Genomic DNA, 17,801 nt, shown 5'->3' on the forward strand with positions numbered 1-17,801 from the left:
TTCAGTTATCAATAATCAATTTTAGACTATGAGTTAGTTTTTCAACTTCTAACTATTTTATCAACTTTCAACTATCATTTTGACTTTCTCAAATAGATATTTTCAATATTATTTACTCTATTTTTTATGGTAAAATCCACTTATTATTTCTACAATTAGCCAAAAAGTTCCCTCTCAACCATTTCAAACTACCTTTAATTTTACCTTTGTTTGTATGCTATAATTTTTTAATTATTGATTTCTTTCAATTTACTCTCTTTTATCTTTATATTTAAATTGAATTCCATCTATTTTTCAAGAAATGATCAAGAATTAAAAAAAATATAATATCAGAAACTAAATTGTTCATTATAAATCTAAAATCTAATTTATATATTTTTTTTGAAAGAGAAAGATAATAAGTTTTAAATAACACATTTTTAAGCACACTAGTTGAGGACTAAGTTGCACAATACTTTTCATCTCAATTAATTCTTAAAATTTATCCCTTTCATATACAATCTCTTTATGTTAAATTGGATTTAAATTACTAACAAGAGAATCTCAATTATTTAATCTCAACTATTTATTAATTTATTTTTATAAATAACTTTTCCAAACATTAAAACATAATAAGATTTAGAATTAAAAATCAAATGATTTTTTTATTGATGTTATTATTCCTCTTATATATATAATTTATATTCTTTATTATATTTTAAATATGAAAAAATTAGTTGTAAAACAACTAATGAATAATTAACATTTAACTTGGAAAAAAGCTATTTGTAAGAAAGATAAATTTTAAAGAACAATTGAAATGCAATTAAAGTTCAAGATGTACCAATTGAAATGTAACTAAAGTTCAAGATGCATATTTAAAAAAAAGTTAAAATTTAAATATCAATCATAATAAATTTAAATTTTATGGTGTCTATTTACAAAAGTAAAGATTAAGATTAATTGAAATAAAATAATAATTTATGGAGGCTTAACACTCTTTTCCCCTAAAAACCAATTATAGTAAATTTAAATTTAAGTCCACTTTTGTTCCTCTAAAAAAAAGTTCCCTTTTGTTTGGGACGTAAAATGTAAAATGTAAAATTAAATTTTAATTTTTTATTTATTTTTTCTTTACAGTTTCTCTTCAATTAATCAAAAGAAAATAGATAATTATTTAGTAGTAGTATTTTTCTTCTCTAATTTCCTACTATTCTTTTAGACAATTCTCTAATTTTTACTTTAAAACACACACATACACACTAACATACTATTGATAAAAAGGGTAAATAGTCATTTTTGTGTTTGAATGTATAAAACGTTGACAAATTTATCCATAAAAGATGAAAATTCAAATTTTAATCCCGAAAAGTGAAAAAGTGCAACAAATTAATTCATCTATTAACTTTTATCTATTATCGTTAATGAAAGAGCCTACAAGGCATAGATGGACAAAAATGTCACAAAAATAATTGTTGATATGGTTATCTTTGATTGACTTTCCAAAAGTGAGTCAGAGAGACGAATTTGTCATGTGAAGTTTTGATTTTTTGTCTACTGGACTCTTTTTTCCTTGTCTTTTCTTCTTCTCACATTCTCTCTAGGGAAGGACTCTTAGAACCTTCGTCTTCAATAGCCAAAATGCGAACCTCATACACCACGGCTATGATGGTCGTCGTCAGAAAATAGGTGTTGTCCTTCCTCGGAGGGAGCCAAGAGAAAACACATTCCAAGGACAAGGAAGAGAAAACACATTCCAAGAGTGCGACATGAAGAAAAGGCAAGGAAAAAAAAAGTCTATCAAGTAAAAAAAAATCAAAAGTTTACATGATAAATCCTTTCCCATGATTCACTTTTGAGACCCAATCGAAGATATTCATATTGACTATCATTTTTGTGATATTTTTGTCCCTATGTCATACATGCTCTTTCATTAACGGTAATAGATGAAAGTTAACAAATGAATGAATGTATCGTACCTTTTTTACTTTTGAGAATTAAAATTTGAATTTTCATCTTTTAGAGATGAATTTATTTTACGTATTCAAGAAAAAATGATTATTTTTCTTAAAAATCACCATTAGTAATTTTTGATTTAATTATTTATTTAGTCCGTATAATTTTTAAATTTATTTTTTTAATCTTTATAATTAATAAGATAATTTTTTAGTCCATGAAGTTTAATAAGTGAATTATTTAATTTTTAAAGTTTATATTTTAATTTTCAGAAGTTGTTTCTTATTAAAAATTTTAACTCATGGAGTTAAAAAATTTTAACAAAAAAATATTTTAAAAATTAAAATATAAACTTTAGAAATTAAAAAAAAAATATTTTAAAATCACTAAATGAATAATTAAATTGTTTTTCAAATAAATTATTACGGTGATAAAATTTGGGACTTTTCCGCAGTAGCCTTGGCCTTGCTCCATCTTCGCCTTTGCAAATTTTCAGTGAGAATAGCCGCAACCTCTTAACGCACTCCAAATCGAAGACCAAAAGATTAGAGCTTTCTCATTCACTCTCTCTATCTTCTCAGGTTCTTTCATCATTCATTTCACTCTATTTTTCTCTCTGTTTATACTAAGAAAAAAAAGAGAAGAAAATAGTGCAATTATTCTCGGGCTGTGTCGGGCTTCTGATTTCCGTGATAGAACCCCACCAAAGGTTGTTGCTTGCAAATTTTGAATTGACGATGAAAAACCCTCTCTTTTGGCAGAGTAGAGAAAGTTCAAAACTTGTGTAATGGGTTTACCTTTTGCACATGAAGAGAGTAGCTATCTCCTCTTATTTCCATTGTTTTCACTATCACTATCATTGTCATCATAATCCCTTTCTGGGTTTTGGTCCAAGAAGATGTTTGAGTGTGAAATTTTCCACTTCTTTGGGTTCAAGCAATGCAAGACCTTTTCCTGATTACTCCCCGAGAAAGCCCTCAGTCACAGACACTGACTTTGTGCACCACATTTCCACCACCATTAAGCAGCGCCGCGCCGAGCCTTTTCGCCGGATTCTCAAGCCCTTTGAGTCAAAGTTCAGGCCTGACCATCTCATTTGGGTTCTTATGAGCATCAGGGATGATTATAAACTCGTGTTGGATTTCTTCGACTGGGCTCGCCTGCGCCGGGACCCTTCCTTGGAATCCCTTTGCATTGTGGTTCAGATTGCTGTGGCTTCTAAGGATTTGAGAATGGCTCACAGGCTGGTTTTTGAGTTCTGGGAAAAGCCCCATTTGGATGTTGGTAACTCGTTTGATCGATTTACTGAGAGGTTGATTTATACTTACAAGGACTGGGGTGCACATCCCCTTGTGTTTGATGTGTTCTTCCAAGTTCTTGTTGAGGCAGGGTTGCTTCTGGAAGCCGGGAAACTGTTTGATAAGTTGTTAAATTACGGTGTTCTTGTTTCTGTAGATTCTTGTAATTTGTTTCTAGCTAGGTTATCTAACAGTTTTGATGGGATAAGGACGGCATTTAGGGTGTTCAGAGAGTATTCAGAAGTGGGTGTTTGTTGGAACACTGTGTCGTATAATATTATTCTTCATTTGCTTTGTCAATTGGGTAAGGTAAAAGAAGCTCATAGTTTGCTCATACAAATGGAGTTTAGGGGGAATGTTCCGGATGTTGTTAGTTATAGCGTTATAGTTGATGGATATTGTCAGGTTGAACAGCTAGGAAAGGTCTTGAAGCTCATGGAAGAGTTGCAGAGAAAGGGATTGAAACCAAATCAGTACACATACAATAGCATAATTTCTTTTCTTTGCAAGACTGGTAGAGTAGTCGAAGCGGAGCAAGTCTTGAGGGTGATGAAAAATCAGAGGATTTTTCCTGATAATGTGGTGTATACAACTCTCATCAGTGGTTTTGGCAAGTCTGGGAATGTTTCCGTGGAATACAAACTCTTTGATGAAATGAAGCGTAAGAAAATAGTTCCTGATTTTGTGACATATACTTCCATGATTCATGGGCTCTGTCAAGCTGGAAAGGTGGTGGAAGCACGCAAACTGTTTAGTGAAATGCTCAGTAAAGGGTTGAAACCAGATGAAGTTACTTATACTGCTCTTATTGATGGGTATTGCAAGGCCGGGGAAATGAAAGAGGCATTCTCTCTTCACAACCAGATGGTTGAGAAGGGTCTGACTCCTAATGTTGTCACTTATACTGCATTAGTTGATGGCCTGTGTAAATGTGGAGAGGTAGATATAGCAAATGAGCTTCTTCATGAAATGTCCGAAAAGGGCCTTCAACCAAATGTCTGCACATATAACGCATTAATCAATGGTCTTTGTAAGGTAGGAAATATAGAGCAAGCTGTAAAACTTATGGAAGAAATGGATCTGGCAGGGTTTTTTCCTGACACTATTACATATACTACAATCATGGATGCTTACTGTAAGATGGGTGAAATGGCCAAGGCTCATGAATTGCTGCGGATTATGCTTGATAAAGGACTTCAACCTACAATTGTTACATTTAATGTGCTAATGAATGGGTTTTGCATGTCAGGGATGTTGGAAGATGGTGAAAGACTAATCAAATGGATGTTGGACAAAGGTATAATGCCTAATGCCACAACATTCAATTCTCTAATGAAGCAGTACTGTATTAGAAATAATATGCGTGCCACTATCGAGATTTATAAGGGGATGCATGCTCAAGGAGTGGTGCCTGACACGAATACCTATAATATTTTGATTAAAGGGCATTGTAAAGCTAGAAATATGAAAGAGGCATGGTTCTTGCATAAAGAAATGGTTGAAAAGGGATTTAGTCTAACTGCTGCTTCTTATAATTCTCTTATAAAGGGTTTCTATAAGAGGAAGAAATTTGAGGAGGCTAGGAAGCTATTTGAGGAGATGAGAACACATGGGTTCATTGCAGAAAAAGAGATATATGATATTTTCGTTGACGTAAACTATGAAGAAGGGAACTGGGAAAATACTCTTGAGCTTTGTGATGAAGCAATAGAGAAATGTCTTGTTAAGAAAACTTAGTTGACTACTGTGTATGCTAGTTTATGATGGAATTATCAGGCAGTAATTGTTGTTTGTGTCTGCTTCTTCTTTCTTGGTAGTTCCATTGAAAGTAACTTGCATATCATGACACCAGTTACCTCATTATTAAAAGAGTGACACTTGACTTCCCAGGTATTTTCCAAAACACTGAAGCAGATTATCACAGTAACACACACAAACACACAGGAGGTTTACATCCTCAAAGGAAACTTCAAATTTTTTTAGGATATTGTTTGTGGTTGTGCTAGAAACAAATGTAATAGGCATTTCTACAAATGTAATAGAGATTTCTTTTAATTGAAAAATGTCAATACTAAATAGAGATTTTAAATAGAAGTAACTCTTGCAATTTCTATTTTCCTGGTGTTGCTTTCCCATCCTTTAAGACCTGTTATAGATAACTGTAACTGTAATCAATGATGATTTACTTTGGAGTTGATGTAATCGTGTAAGTGCTGAAATTTTAAATTTCTCTAAAGGAATCTTGCTGAAACTTCTATCTTGTTTGCTTGAATGAAGCATTACTGCAGATGTAAAAGCATCATTAATATTTAATGGAATTTGAAAGATTATATGGTTTGAAAAAATTGGTTTGCATGAATCTATTAAAATTTGTTTTAGTTAATTTGTTGGAAGGAATAAATTAATTGTTAGAAATTTCAGTCATAACTAATTGGTTAAAAAAATATCTGAAATGGTAATCTGAATTATGTACACGAGTTTAGTTGTTCTGAAGAATAATAACAATAATTGGCAACTGCAAAAGAGCAAAATCAGGCACTTCGATGACATTGAGATCTAAATAGTGTTGGGGTTGTGCAAGATGGATGTGCTGTATACGAAACAATTGTAATTCATCTGCATGCACATACACACATAATGGAAACATGTAAATAGAAATTTTAAATGAAAGCAACTATTGCAATCTTCTTTTTTCTGGTATTTTTCCCATTCTTTAAGACCTGTTACGGAGAACAATAATCAATGATGTTGTACTTTGCGATTGATACAAGTGCTAATATATTAAATTCATTAAATCTTGCTGAAATTTCTATCTTTTGTATACTTGAATGAAGCATTACTTCTAATGTAAAAATGTCATCACTCTTTTGTAAAAAGATTATATGATGTGACAGTTTGATTTCATCTGTGATAGGAGACCCCTAATAAAGAAAATTTACTATAGAAGGAAAAAAGGTTGGGGGTGGGGTTAGAAGGGGATTAAAGAAAAGTGTAACAAATACAGAATAGTTATTGATATAAATTATAAACAAATTATCAGTTAGCATAGCAGAATAGTTTAAATAGTAAAGGAGGGATAAAGGGAAAGGGCAGATTGTTATCATGAAAGATAGTGAGGTGGGAATGTGACAGACCACTCAAAAGAGCCTAATATTGAGTTGTATTCTGTATTCTTAGTTTCTGAGACAGATCTGATTATCACACTGATACTGGGTTGGTGGACTGAAACATCTTCAATAAAGATTCATATATTTTCGCTCTCTTTCATTTCTCTGTACTAGTTCTATTAATTTGCTTGAATCCATTAAAATAAATTCTAGTTAATAATTTAGTTCTAGGGCATAGGAGTACATTAATTACAAGAAAATTTTAGTTGTAAATAATGGATTCAAATGTATATTTGAGGAGACCAGAAATGGGTTATAAGTTTTCGGGGGGTGGGGATGAGACAAACAGAGAAAGAAAAGGAAAAATTATGCCTTGTCAGTGTTTATGAATTACAAAGAACCTGGGATTTATTTCTCCTTCACAAAGGGTTTCCCCTTCCTACAATAGAGGTCATGCTCAGTTTCTCAAATGATAACAAATCTGCAAATTCCCCATCTTCTACTCTCTCTTCCTATTTAAACTAATTCCCTACTTCCAACACATAAACTGCCAAGCATACCTAATCTAAGCGAGTGAATTATGCTAACATTGATAGTTCTTGTTGTGGATGTATTATGAGAACTACTCATGATCTTTCATGTGCACGTGAGCTAGCTAGATATGTTGTTAGTAGCATACCAGTTGACACAATTCATATGTTTTAGCGGAAGCCAAGTTTTTCAGACTAAGGTTTATTTGAGTTCAAAGTCTGTATAACCTAAGAGATAAAAGCCATATCCTAGTGGTTTAAAGAGCTTGATGTATGTGGCAAAATGACTCTAAAGAGTAAATTTTGAAAAATTGTCTACCCTGATCTAAATTTTATGTGTGCTCCTCCAAAAAATATCAAAACAAAAAGTGCTCAAAAGAAACAAATCACCAAACAACAAAGATCAACGAATTGTGATTCGTCTTACTAGGAGTATGTAGATGCATTACATTTGGTGCAAAATAGCAATTCCACACTGAAATGTTTTGCATCATCATCTAAACAAACAAAACCAAAGAGGAAGATGTTAATGTTGGATCAATTTCATCTATGCATTCATGATTTCATTGAAAACATTGTCCATGTCAAAGCTAATGGTAATTGTGGATATCGTGTAATTTCTACCTTATTAGGTATGGGTGAAGATTTATGGTTTTTGGTTTGTAATAATTTGTTGAAAGAACTTGGACAATGGTCTGATGAGTATATACACTTGCTTGATGGCATAGACAAATATGAGGAGTTAAAGTGGTCGCTACTTGTTGATGGATTATCCATGGTATATAAGTTTTTAGTTACATATTCATGGATAAATATTTTTTTAATAATACTGATTAGAATTGTTACGTGTAAGTAACCATGGATAAATGAATGAATATTATCGATATGGGTTATGTGATTGCATCAAGGTATAACATCATCCTTGTTTCTCTTTCTCTCCAAGAAAGCATGACATTTTTTCCTTTTAGAAGTCAACCATCGAGAAATACTCTGTTCATTGCATTATATGTATTAGTTTGTGTATGACAATCATTTTGTTTAGTTATAGCAATAACCATTCCGTTTGTTAATTTTTTTATTATAACATGTGTTATGAACATTTGAATGTGTATTTGTCTTTGTAACCAGTGTTGTTAAATGGCGGCCATGGCGGTTTTCCGTGACGAATTTTCGAAAAAACGCCACTGAATAGCGGTGGCGTTGCGGGTTTGGGATAGCGGCGCCATGGCGGCCGCCATAGCCATGGCTGTCGTGGCGGGGTGGCGGAAATGGCGGAATTTGGTGGGTTTTTGTCCGCGGTAGGAGTTGGGCCGACCCGACCCAACCCTACCCAGTTATTCATTAAATAAAAGACTCCAAAAGCTTACCTTCAGCCTACCTGCGTCCCTCCAAAAGCTTACCTTCAGAACCTTCTCTGCCTGCGTAACTCCCGCACCCCGCCGCACCCAGCCGCCGCCGTGACACCACCCCTTCCCGCAGTTCGCACGCGCATGCATCGCGACGAGCCCCGGCAACGCACGAACGACGGCGACGAGCTCCGACGACGAGCCCCGACAACGCACGAACAAGACGAAGAAGACGCGCGAAGGAAGAAGACGAAGTCACGAAGAAGAAGAAGAAGACGCGGGTCAGACCTGCTTTTTTTTTTTTAATTTTGTTTTGGGCTTTTTGCTGTTTGACACCCCATTTTTCTGTCTACAGCTTTTTTTTCCTTTTGCTATTTGACACCCTTTTTTACTGTTAACAGTCCCTTTTTTTTCGTATTTAACACTACAATTTTTTTTTTCTGTTCAGACCTCTTTTAAATGGCTGAACCATCATCCGATGCTGCTAATTCAAGTGCAACGAGGAAAAATAAGGCAGACCCAGGCTGGAAATATTGCCATTCACTAGTGGAAGGAGAAACAAACACCATTGTTTGTAATTTCTGTGGAAAAATCACTAAGGGAGGAATAACCCGAGCCAAACAACACCTGATTGGGAAGTCGGGCAACGTTGCAGCTTGCAAGAAAACTTCCCCAAATGTAGTCGAAGAGTTGAAGGAATATATGGCTACAAAAAAAAGTGGGACCACTTACAGTATTTCTGGCAGTGGTAATATGGCAAATATAAGAGACTTTGAATTTGGTGAACCGATTGGATGTGATGGAAGTGAAGAAGATGAGTTTGCGGACTCTTGTAATGTTGCTGCAAGTGCAAAGACAAAGTGTGAGACTAAAAAAAGACCAATGGACAAATTTTGTAAGAATCTAGAAAATGCAATCAATCGGAGAAAAATGAAGATGCTGAGGCAAATGAACATAAGAGAGTCAATGGATAAGAATGAAGTATTGAAGGTGCATCAACATATTGCTCGCTTTTGGTACCAAGCAGGTTTGTCATTCAACCTCATTAAATTGAAAAGCTTTGAGAACATGGTTGCAGCCATTGGTCAATATGGGCCACATTTGCCCATTCCTAGCTATCATGACATCAGAGTTCCACTCTTGAAGAAGGAAGTTGAATATACTGAAAATTTGATGAAAGGCCATAGGGAGCAATGGGTCAAGTATGGTTGTACTATTATGTCTGATGCATGGACTGATCGGAAACAAAGATGCATCATTAATTTTTTGATTAACTCTCAAGCTGGTACCATGTTTTTGAAGTCTGTTGATGGCTCTGATTTTGTAAAGACAGGTGAAAAGCTTTTTGAGTTGCTTGATGCCATTGTGGAGGAAGTTGGAGAAGAGAATGTTGTTCAAGTTATAACCGATAATGGGAGCAACTATGATTTAGCGGGTAAGTTGTTGGAGGAGAAAAGGAAACATATTTATTGGACTCCTTATGCAGCTCATTGTATTGATTTGATGCTTGAAGATATTGGGAAGCTTCCCTTGATAAGGAAGACAATTAGAAGGGCAATTAATCTAGTTGGGTTTATCTATGCCCATTCTAGTACCTTAAGTTTGTTGAGAAATTTTACAAACAAGAGGGAATTGGTGAGACATGCTATTACTAGATTTGTCACTTCTTATTTAACCTTGGAAAGGCTTCACAAAGAGAAAGCCAATATTAGAAAAATGTTTACTTCTGATGAATGGACCTTGAACAAGCTATCTAAGGAGCCTAAGGGAAAAGAAGCTGCAAAGGTAGTGCTCATGCCTTCTTTTTGGAATAGTGTGGTTTACACTCTTAAAGTCATGGCTTCACTTGTGAAAGTGCTTCGTCTTGTGGATGGTGAAAGGAAACCAGCCATGGGCTATATTTATGAAGCAATGGACAAGGCAAAAGAAATAATTATCAAGTCTTTCAACAACAATGAAAGCAAGTACAAAGATGTGTTTGCAATCATTGATAAAAGATGGAATTGTCAGCTTCATAGGCCATTGCATGCTGCTGCCCACTTCTTAAATCCAGAGTTCTTTTATGACAACACTGACTTGGAGTTTGATTTTGAGGTCACCAATGGTTTGTTTGAGTGCATTAAGAAGTTGATTCCACAATTTGATGTGCAACAAAAAATTCTAACCGAGTTGCATCTTTACAAGATTGGTGCTGACCACTTTGGTTCCGACTTTGCAATGGCTCAAAGGAAAACCCATTCTCCTAGTAAGAAACTTTTATCATACTATTTTTTTTTTATGTATTAGTTTTATAATTCAGAATTCTAAGTTATGCTCTTGGTTGGTAATTGGTATTGTAGCATATTGGTGGCGAATGTTTGGGTCACAAACTCCAAATTTGCAGAAGCTAGCTATTAAGATTTTGAGTTTGACTTGCAGTGCTTCAGGATGTGAAAGAAATTGGAGTGTGTTTGAGCAAGTAATTGTGACAAAACTCTAACTATACTTTTTAATTTTATTTAATTTTGATGATCAAGTTTTATTTGGAGTATATTTGAGATTGAAATCAACATTTATTTTTTATGTTGTAGATTCATTCCAAAAAAAGAAATAGGCTTGAGCACAAGAGGTTGCATGATTTGGTGTTTGTCAAATACAACCAACAATTGAAGCAAAGATATAATGCAAGAGATGAAATTGATCCAATTTCTCTTAATGATATTGATGTATGCAATGAATGGCTTGTGGGAGAGATGGATCAAGATGATGATAATGATGCTAGAAATGATTTGGTATTTGAAGATGATGATGCTCTAAATTGGGCAACTGTGTATTAGGCTTCGGGGGTTGGAGAGTGTAGGATGTATACTAGGCGGAAAAAGCAAAAAACAAGTGTTGCTGCTGCCCAAACTTCTAAAAAACAGGCAATGATTTTTGGATCTTCATCAAGGAAGCAAAAAAGAAGTCCAAGACAATGATGAGGATCTAGATGTTGAGGAGAATATTGATGTTGAATTTGAAGAAGAAGAAATCATGGTCAATTTTGAGGCGTCTGATGGGGAAGAGGGAGAGGGAGATGCTCCATTACCATATGATAACAACGAAGATGATTATGTTGGGATTGGAGAAGATGATTAGAGCCTCAACCTTCACTTTGCACTTTGCATTATGTTTTTATCATTTTCTTATTTTGAACTCTTTAATGAGTTTATTTGGTGTTGGTACTTGATTATTGTATGAACTCATGAAACTTTTTTAGTTTATTTGAATGCAATCCTTTGTTTTTTTCAATTTCAATGAGTTTATATATATGTTTTTTTTTTGTCCGCCATGACATCCGCCATTTTCCGCTACGCCATCCGCCATATTTTTATGGCGGATTTTTGACTTTCTGCCATGAACCGCCATCCGCCATTAACAACATTGTTTGTAACAAATATTTCTAAGAGATGATTGTTCCTTGCTACCAATAGCTTTGTTATGATTAACACATTGTCATTATCAAGCAAAACAATGACCTACTCCTTATATTAGTCGAATGCACCAATATACTAATTACATGAAGTTGATCACATAATATGTTGATTTAGGAGAAGATTGAACCTTTTTTTATTGTTTGGACAATGTTTGTAGTTACATAGTTGTGACAACCATGGATAATGCATGTAATGTGGGAATTAACGTATCTTTGAATGGACATTCATAAAATTAATTTTGAAGTATGATTCACCTCTTGAAATATTCAGATTATAAAATAGGTAGGTTTATCAAAGATAAAAGGAAGAGTAAGTACTCTAAGTTCGCAACAAAAAACTACTACAATTGTATCATTTACCAGGTATGGTACGTGTGCGAATTTTTTTTATAAAAATGTATGATAAAAAAATAGAGTTTATGGTTTAGGGTTTAGAGTTTATGGGTTATGTGTTAGGTTTTAAGTTGTAGGGTTTAGGGGTTATGTGTTAGGGCTTAGAGTTTAGGGTTTAGGAGTTAGGGGGTTTAGGGTTATAGATTCTCATGTTGTCGATATTATAGTTTAACATAATATATTTTGCGGAAGAACATAATAGTCAAATACTAAATAGATGCAAATGTAAACCTTGGTCATATATATAGTCAATCAAATAATAAAAATATTAATCACTGCTCAGTCATATTGCATACAAATATCCTATAGTTCTCAGTCAATCCCAACTATCATCATCGTCGTCCACCACCATTTCTGTCTTGTGTATCCCTCCTTTGTCTAGAGCGAACATAAACATTTCCTTGTTGAGTGACACCTTTGGCTAATCTTAAATAATGATCAGTCAAAGCGTATGCATCAGTTCCAACAATGACCATCCTGATGCTGATTATGTATTCTAAGCTTTCTGTTATCTTTTGGCAAGCAACAACCTATGACATTGACAACAACATAACTAATAAATATTGGAAGCATGTAAGAAAAAAAATCAGTAATAGTGAATTGAAAATATATTATACCACTAAATGTCGAGACATGTCTGCATCAATAGTTGCAGGTGCAGGTGGTTGTTGCATAGCTACTGAGTGAACGGGCAACACAGGTGGATCTGGTATAATATATGTATCATCATGGACCATGGGTGGATGTCTAGGAGGCTCCCCAAACTGTGGCAGACTCATGAATGGGTGAGATTCCATGTAATCTACTGCACACTGACCAGGAGAACTACAAATTTGTCCAATCAGTGCAAGGTATTGAGAAAATTGGAGCCATTTATCGTTAATCTCCTATATGGATAGAGATGAAGCAGTAGGGAGTGGAGGAATTGTCTGAGCATAACCAAATTTTCATACTACCCTCTCTGGTTGGTGTTTGACAATAGATAAACCTCATCTAATATGTCTAGAAAATAATGAAATGAGATCAAATTTTATGGATGCACGATAGTCACCATAAGATATCTAGCACAAAACATCTAGCGTCAACCTATCTAAGTGCTTACGATAGGTCGTCACTGGTAATGCCTTCTGACACTTCCAGCGACAAGCACGTGGTTTTCTTTCATGGTAATCCTCATCAACAATAATGGACACAATTGTAGGAAATTGCTCGTAGATCCAAGATTGCATATATTAAAAAAAACAATTATAATCAATAGTACATATAAAGTTTAAAACATATAACAATGATAAAAATAATTATAATTACCTGCAATATGTTTTGTTGTATGCTTGGATGCAACATTCATATTGTCATACATATGGACTAGTGCAACCGCTCCCCATGAATAGCCTCTAGATTGCCTGAGGTCACAAAATGCGTCCAAGAATACCACACTGATATGTGTGACACTTTTGTTAGCAAATAATGTACAATCTACTAGATGCAATAAATATGCTTGAGTTGTTAGGGTCTGTGGCGTCCCTAAATAATGACTGGTTTAATAGTAATAAATTAAATAGTAGAAGCCATGAGAATTTTTTTTTCTTTTTTTTTCGCACTGTTATTTATTTCACGGTAATTAATTTCAGAAGGAAAATTATCACTATAGAGTCCTGAGTGGCCAGTTCACAACTCTGTTCGGATTCATTTCTTTCTGATCACTTATAACCTCCAAACTATTTTTCTTTTTCAGAAAAAAATACCAGCCATCATTTTGGGTCGTCACGTGAGAAATAATAAGGTGCGGTCGGTAAACTCTTTTCAAATAAAGTTCGTTAACATTTCTTTTTCAAATAACAAGATAAAACATAATTGTTTTCATCATCAAAAACTGTCCAAAACATGAGAGTTTGCAAAATAGCACAGTGACATCCAGAGCAAAGGTAACAACTGTGGTGGCTTCAGCCATAATATATATACAATCATCAAAATTTATATACAAGAGGTCTACCCGCCCAAAAATCAAAAGAGTAAACCTAGTAGTCTGAACTAGATACACCCACCCACAAATGTATGTACGCTTAATCTAAGGAGTCGTCTGCTATGATGAAGAGTCATCACTATTCTCTGCCCCTCCAGGGCCACTCTCCTCTGTAGAGTCTGCCTCAGATGCTGGCATAATATCCTCTGGAGAATCAACATCAGGGAGTGGATCCTCATCATCCTCTGGTAAGTCAGGGGCATCCATAGCAGGTTCAGGAGATAACTCCTTTGGGTCCTCTTCAAGATCCTCTTCAGAGGATGACACCTCTATCAATTGAATAGGCTCAACTAGTCGATATGGAGTAGGCGTAGGTAGTATCCACTCCACAGGCTGCTGAAGTGTGTGTGCGGGTTGCTCCGGATGTACTAGCGAAGTAACAGTGAGTCGAACTGTGCCACGGAATCGGCACCTCTCATTGCCTTTGAGGGTCTCCCAAACACCCTCTAGGCACTCCATCACGATGCGATCATGGATCAACTGCGCTGCCATCGCGATCTACAAGAGATAAAAGAAAGGGGGTAGACTCTTTAACAAGAAATCTAACTACACAGGTAACGATACAATGCGTCCCATAACGGCTACACACAGTCAAAATGTCTTTTTCAAGAGATTTCCTCTCTGGTAATCGATTACCAAAGTATGTAATCGATTACCAGTGCCCAAAAACGAATTACAACAACCATTGCACATTGGAACTTAAAATTTACATTGTGTAATCGATTACACATAAATGGTAATCGATTACCAGCTGCATATAACACTATGTAATCGATTAACACAAATGGTAATCGATTACCAGCAGCTACTCTACGTTTTGTTTCAATTTTTAAACCCTGTAATCGATTACACAATGTCTTGTAATCGATTACCAGAGGGAATTTTTCAGATAAAAACACAAGATAGATAGCTGGCCAGCCGCCACACAAGCCTCCCTGCTTTGTGGACTTTTGTTCCTTTATTGGTTGACTGCCAGGAGCTCGCCTGCTGAGGTACGTCACAGGTTCTCACTGGCTGACTATGCCCGGGTTGGGTTGGGATTGGCCAAGCTTGGTTTTGGGCAATAGCACCCCACCTGACGTCCCCAAGGTCTCCTGACCCCCGCGACATATCCTCAGGTACCACTATGTGGTTAACTAATAAAATTTGGAAGACTGACTCTTCCACGCTTTCTCACACAAGGCTTATTGGGTTATGAGGCACCCGTCATATGTGGTACTAGGTGGCGATCGGGCGATGGCGCAAAACAAATATCCCATTTCCACAAGCCCAAGCATAAGCACACCATCCCCGTTGCCCACCTTTAAATTGAGCTCACATACACGTACGTAGCCCTTCTCCTCGTTCCTCTCAGCACTGGGTCCCCATCAACCCCTCCAAGCCTTCATAATGTCAAATCAATTCAATTCCATTTGACATGAAACTACCTTGGAAAAAAATAGAGTGGAGGCAGAAATCTTAACACAAGATTCATTCAAATTCCATAGAGTTTTTCCTACCAACATACCTCAGTAAAGTCCTCATCCCCGATTTGTTAACCATTGGATCACCTTGAAAATTTAATTGGAGGTTCCTAATACAAAAATCTAGGTTTTGACAGTTGGGATCTGCTAAAGAATATCTAAAACACGAGATATACTACCTTTCCCGTGACAGCAGAAACTAGCACTGCACAACCAGTTTTTTTTCCTGCATAATTGGCAGATTCGCTGCATAATTGGGCAGCTTTTCAGCATAATTTTACAGATTTTCAAAATCTAGCTTACATGCATCCAATTCCACTCAAATTGGATCCTACAAGTCCTAAACCATGTATAAATCATGTTCAAGCCAAAAACAAACTTCAAACCAAGGTAAAGCAAATTATAGGTATCCAAAACCCACCAAATTTAGTGAATTTTCAAGGTTTGAAAGTTGAAAATGAAAATTGGGTGATTTTGGGGTAAACTCTCATATTCATCAAGTCTATAACATTGAATTAGACTTGCTCAAACTAATTTTAAGGTAAAATCTCCACCTATTCAAAATTTGACCTCTCAACACTCAATTTACACTATAAATGGCTCTTTTCTTTCACATTTGTCACTAATTTTCCTCATTTGCTCTGACCAAGCTTTCCTACAAGTCCTAATTGACATTCTAAACTAGAATCAACTCACTTTAAACTCAAATTTCCACTAACACCAAATTTGGCTTTCTAAACCTCAAAATCTCACACTTTTCCACCTACAACACTACCATTCTCACATTTAACTCTAAGCTAACTCTCCCCATCCTCTCTACCAGTTTTCTATCTACATTTTAAGCACACATATATCTCAAAACATCATTATTGAACCCTAAATCAACATCGGCAGTTTTGCTTACATTAAACATGTCAAGTTTAGCATAATTACAACAATTTCCTTCATAAACAATTACCCTAAAGTAATAACCTAGTAGAACTACCCATTATAGCTCCCAAGAACCCAACACCCACAGATTTCAAGTGAGGAGAAGTCCACCCTTACCTGAAATTGAAGGTCCCACGAGGTAAAGGTAGGCTCCTAGACTCCAAAAACAGCTTTATCTTGCAATTTGGTGTGGAAATGAAGGGAGATTTGAAGCTTGAAGAGAGACAACAATGGTGGTGAAGAAAATGAAAAAGAAACGTGGAGGAAGAAAGAGAGAGCTATGTTGGAAGTTTCTAGAGAAAGAGAGAGAAAATTTGGCTTTTAAAATGGTTTTTCTTTTCTTTTTCATTTTCTTTTTAAAAGCAATTCCACATGTCATTTTTTTTAATTGGAGCAAAAAGGGCCCACCTTTACCTTTGACTTGACCACATAATCAGCCATAAAAGAAGAAAAAAAAACTAGACCTTTATGGAAGCTGAAATCCTTCCTCGATTTACGTGCCACCTCTCCGGTTCCAGTTCTTCGCGTTTCTCTGCACCCGTCGGGGCCCGTTTTCAAAGGTAAGCAATATATATATCAAAACGCTCAGAATGAGACCCTGAGCGTGGTTCAGAGGTTGGTTTTGTTTAATTATAAGTTGCATGCAAAACAATAATTTTTAGACTAATTAATTGCGAATTAATCTATAACCGTCCAGTTATGGGTTACTCTTCGTTAATTAGTCTAACCCGTGTATTTCTCCCCCAATGTACATACTTCTATCAAGAATATATATATATATATATATATATATATATATATATATAATTATTTAAATGTAATACTTACAAAATTCTGGGTAGAAATTCCAGGATGTCACAGGGTCCACTGTCTTGCGTCACATTTGCTACGATAAGCATCTTGCATCCAAGCTAGAAGAACATATGCCCCTCTATATTACTCAATCTCATCTTTTACGTCTTGTCTACTAACTTCAAGCAACTCAACTACCAAGTCAACAACTTCCTCTACATCAATAGCATCACAGGTATGAAAGGCACTTGTAATTAGCAAACGTAATAATGATGCCACATGATTAGCATATGACGTCAACACTTATGTATCTTAGGGCCTGCTTAGAAAACTCTTAGTCATATCAGCACTTACATGATTTGTAATTGGCTCGTGTGGCTCCTCATGAACATCTTAGCAGCATGACCCACATGATCAATATCCTCGACAGCAGCTGCCCATTGTCTACGCGCCGATGTTGTTGGCCTTCGATGCTAAATGACTTCTTTCTTATCACCAATAACATGTCTATCTAAGATTCTTTCTAAAAC

At 35.4% G+C, this 17,801-nt stretch overlaps 2 protein-coding genes across 2 annotated transcripts; both read left to right on the plus strand.

Annotated features, from left to right (window-relative positions):
- The first annotated feature begins 2,392 nt into the window (after positions 1 to 2,392).
- LOC100789069 (pentatricopeptide repeat-containing protein At1g05670, mitochondrial) lies at positions 2,393 to 5,296 on the plus strand. Its single transcript, XM_003530624.5, has one exon. The coding sequence runs from the start codon at positions 2,742 to 2,744 to the stop codon at positions 4,968 to 4,970; it is 2,229 nt and encodes a 742-aa protein (XP_003530672.1). The 5' UTR covers positions 2,393 to 2,741; the 3' UTR covers positions 4,971 to 5,296.
- Positions 5,297 to 8,675: 3,379 nt separating this feature from the next.
- Positions 8,676 to 11,047, plus strand: LOC100789599 (uncharacterized). The gene is made up of 3 exons (XM_006585933.4): positions 8,676 to 10,461; positions 10,556 to 10,674; positions 10,787 to 11,047. The coding sequence occupies exons 1-3, from the start codon at positions 8,676 to 8,678 to the stop codon at positions 11,030 to 11,032; spliced, it is 2,151 nt and encodes a 716-aa protein (XP_006585996.2). The 3' UTR covers positions 11,033 to 11,047.
- The last annotated feature ends 6,754 nt before the right edge of the window (positions 11,048 to 17,801 follow it).

This window comes from Glycine max, chromosome 8, assembly GCF_000004515.6.
Source record: "Glycine max cultivar Williams 82 chromosome 8, Glycine_max_v4.0, whole genome shotgun sequence".
Lineage (NCBI taxonomy): Eukaryota > Viridiplantae > Streptophyta > Magnoliopsida > Fabales > Fabaceae > Glycine > Glycine max.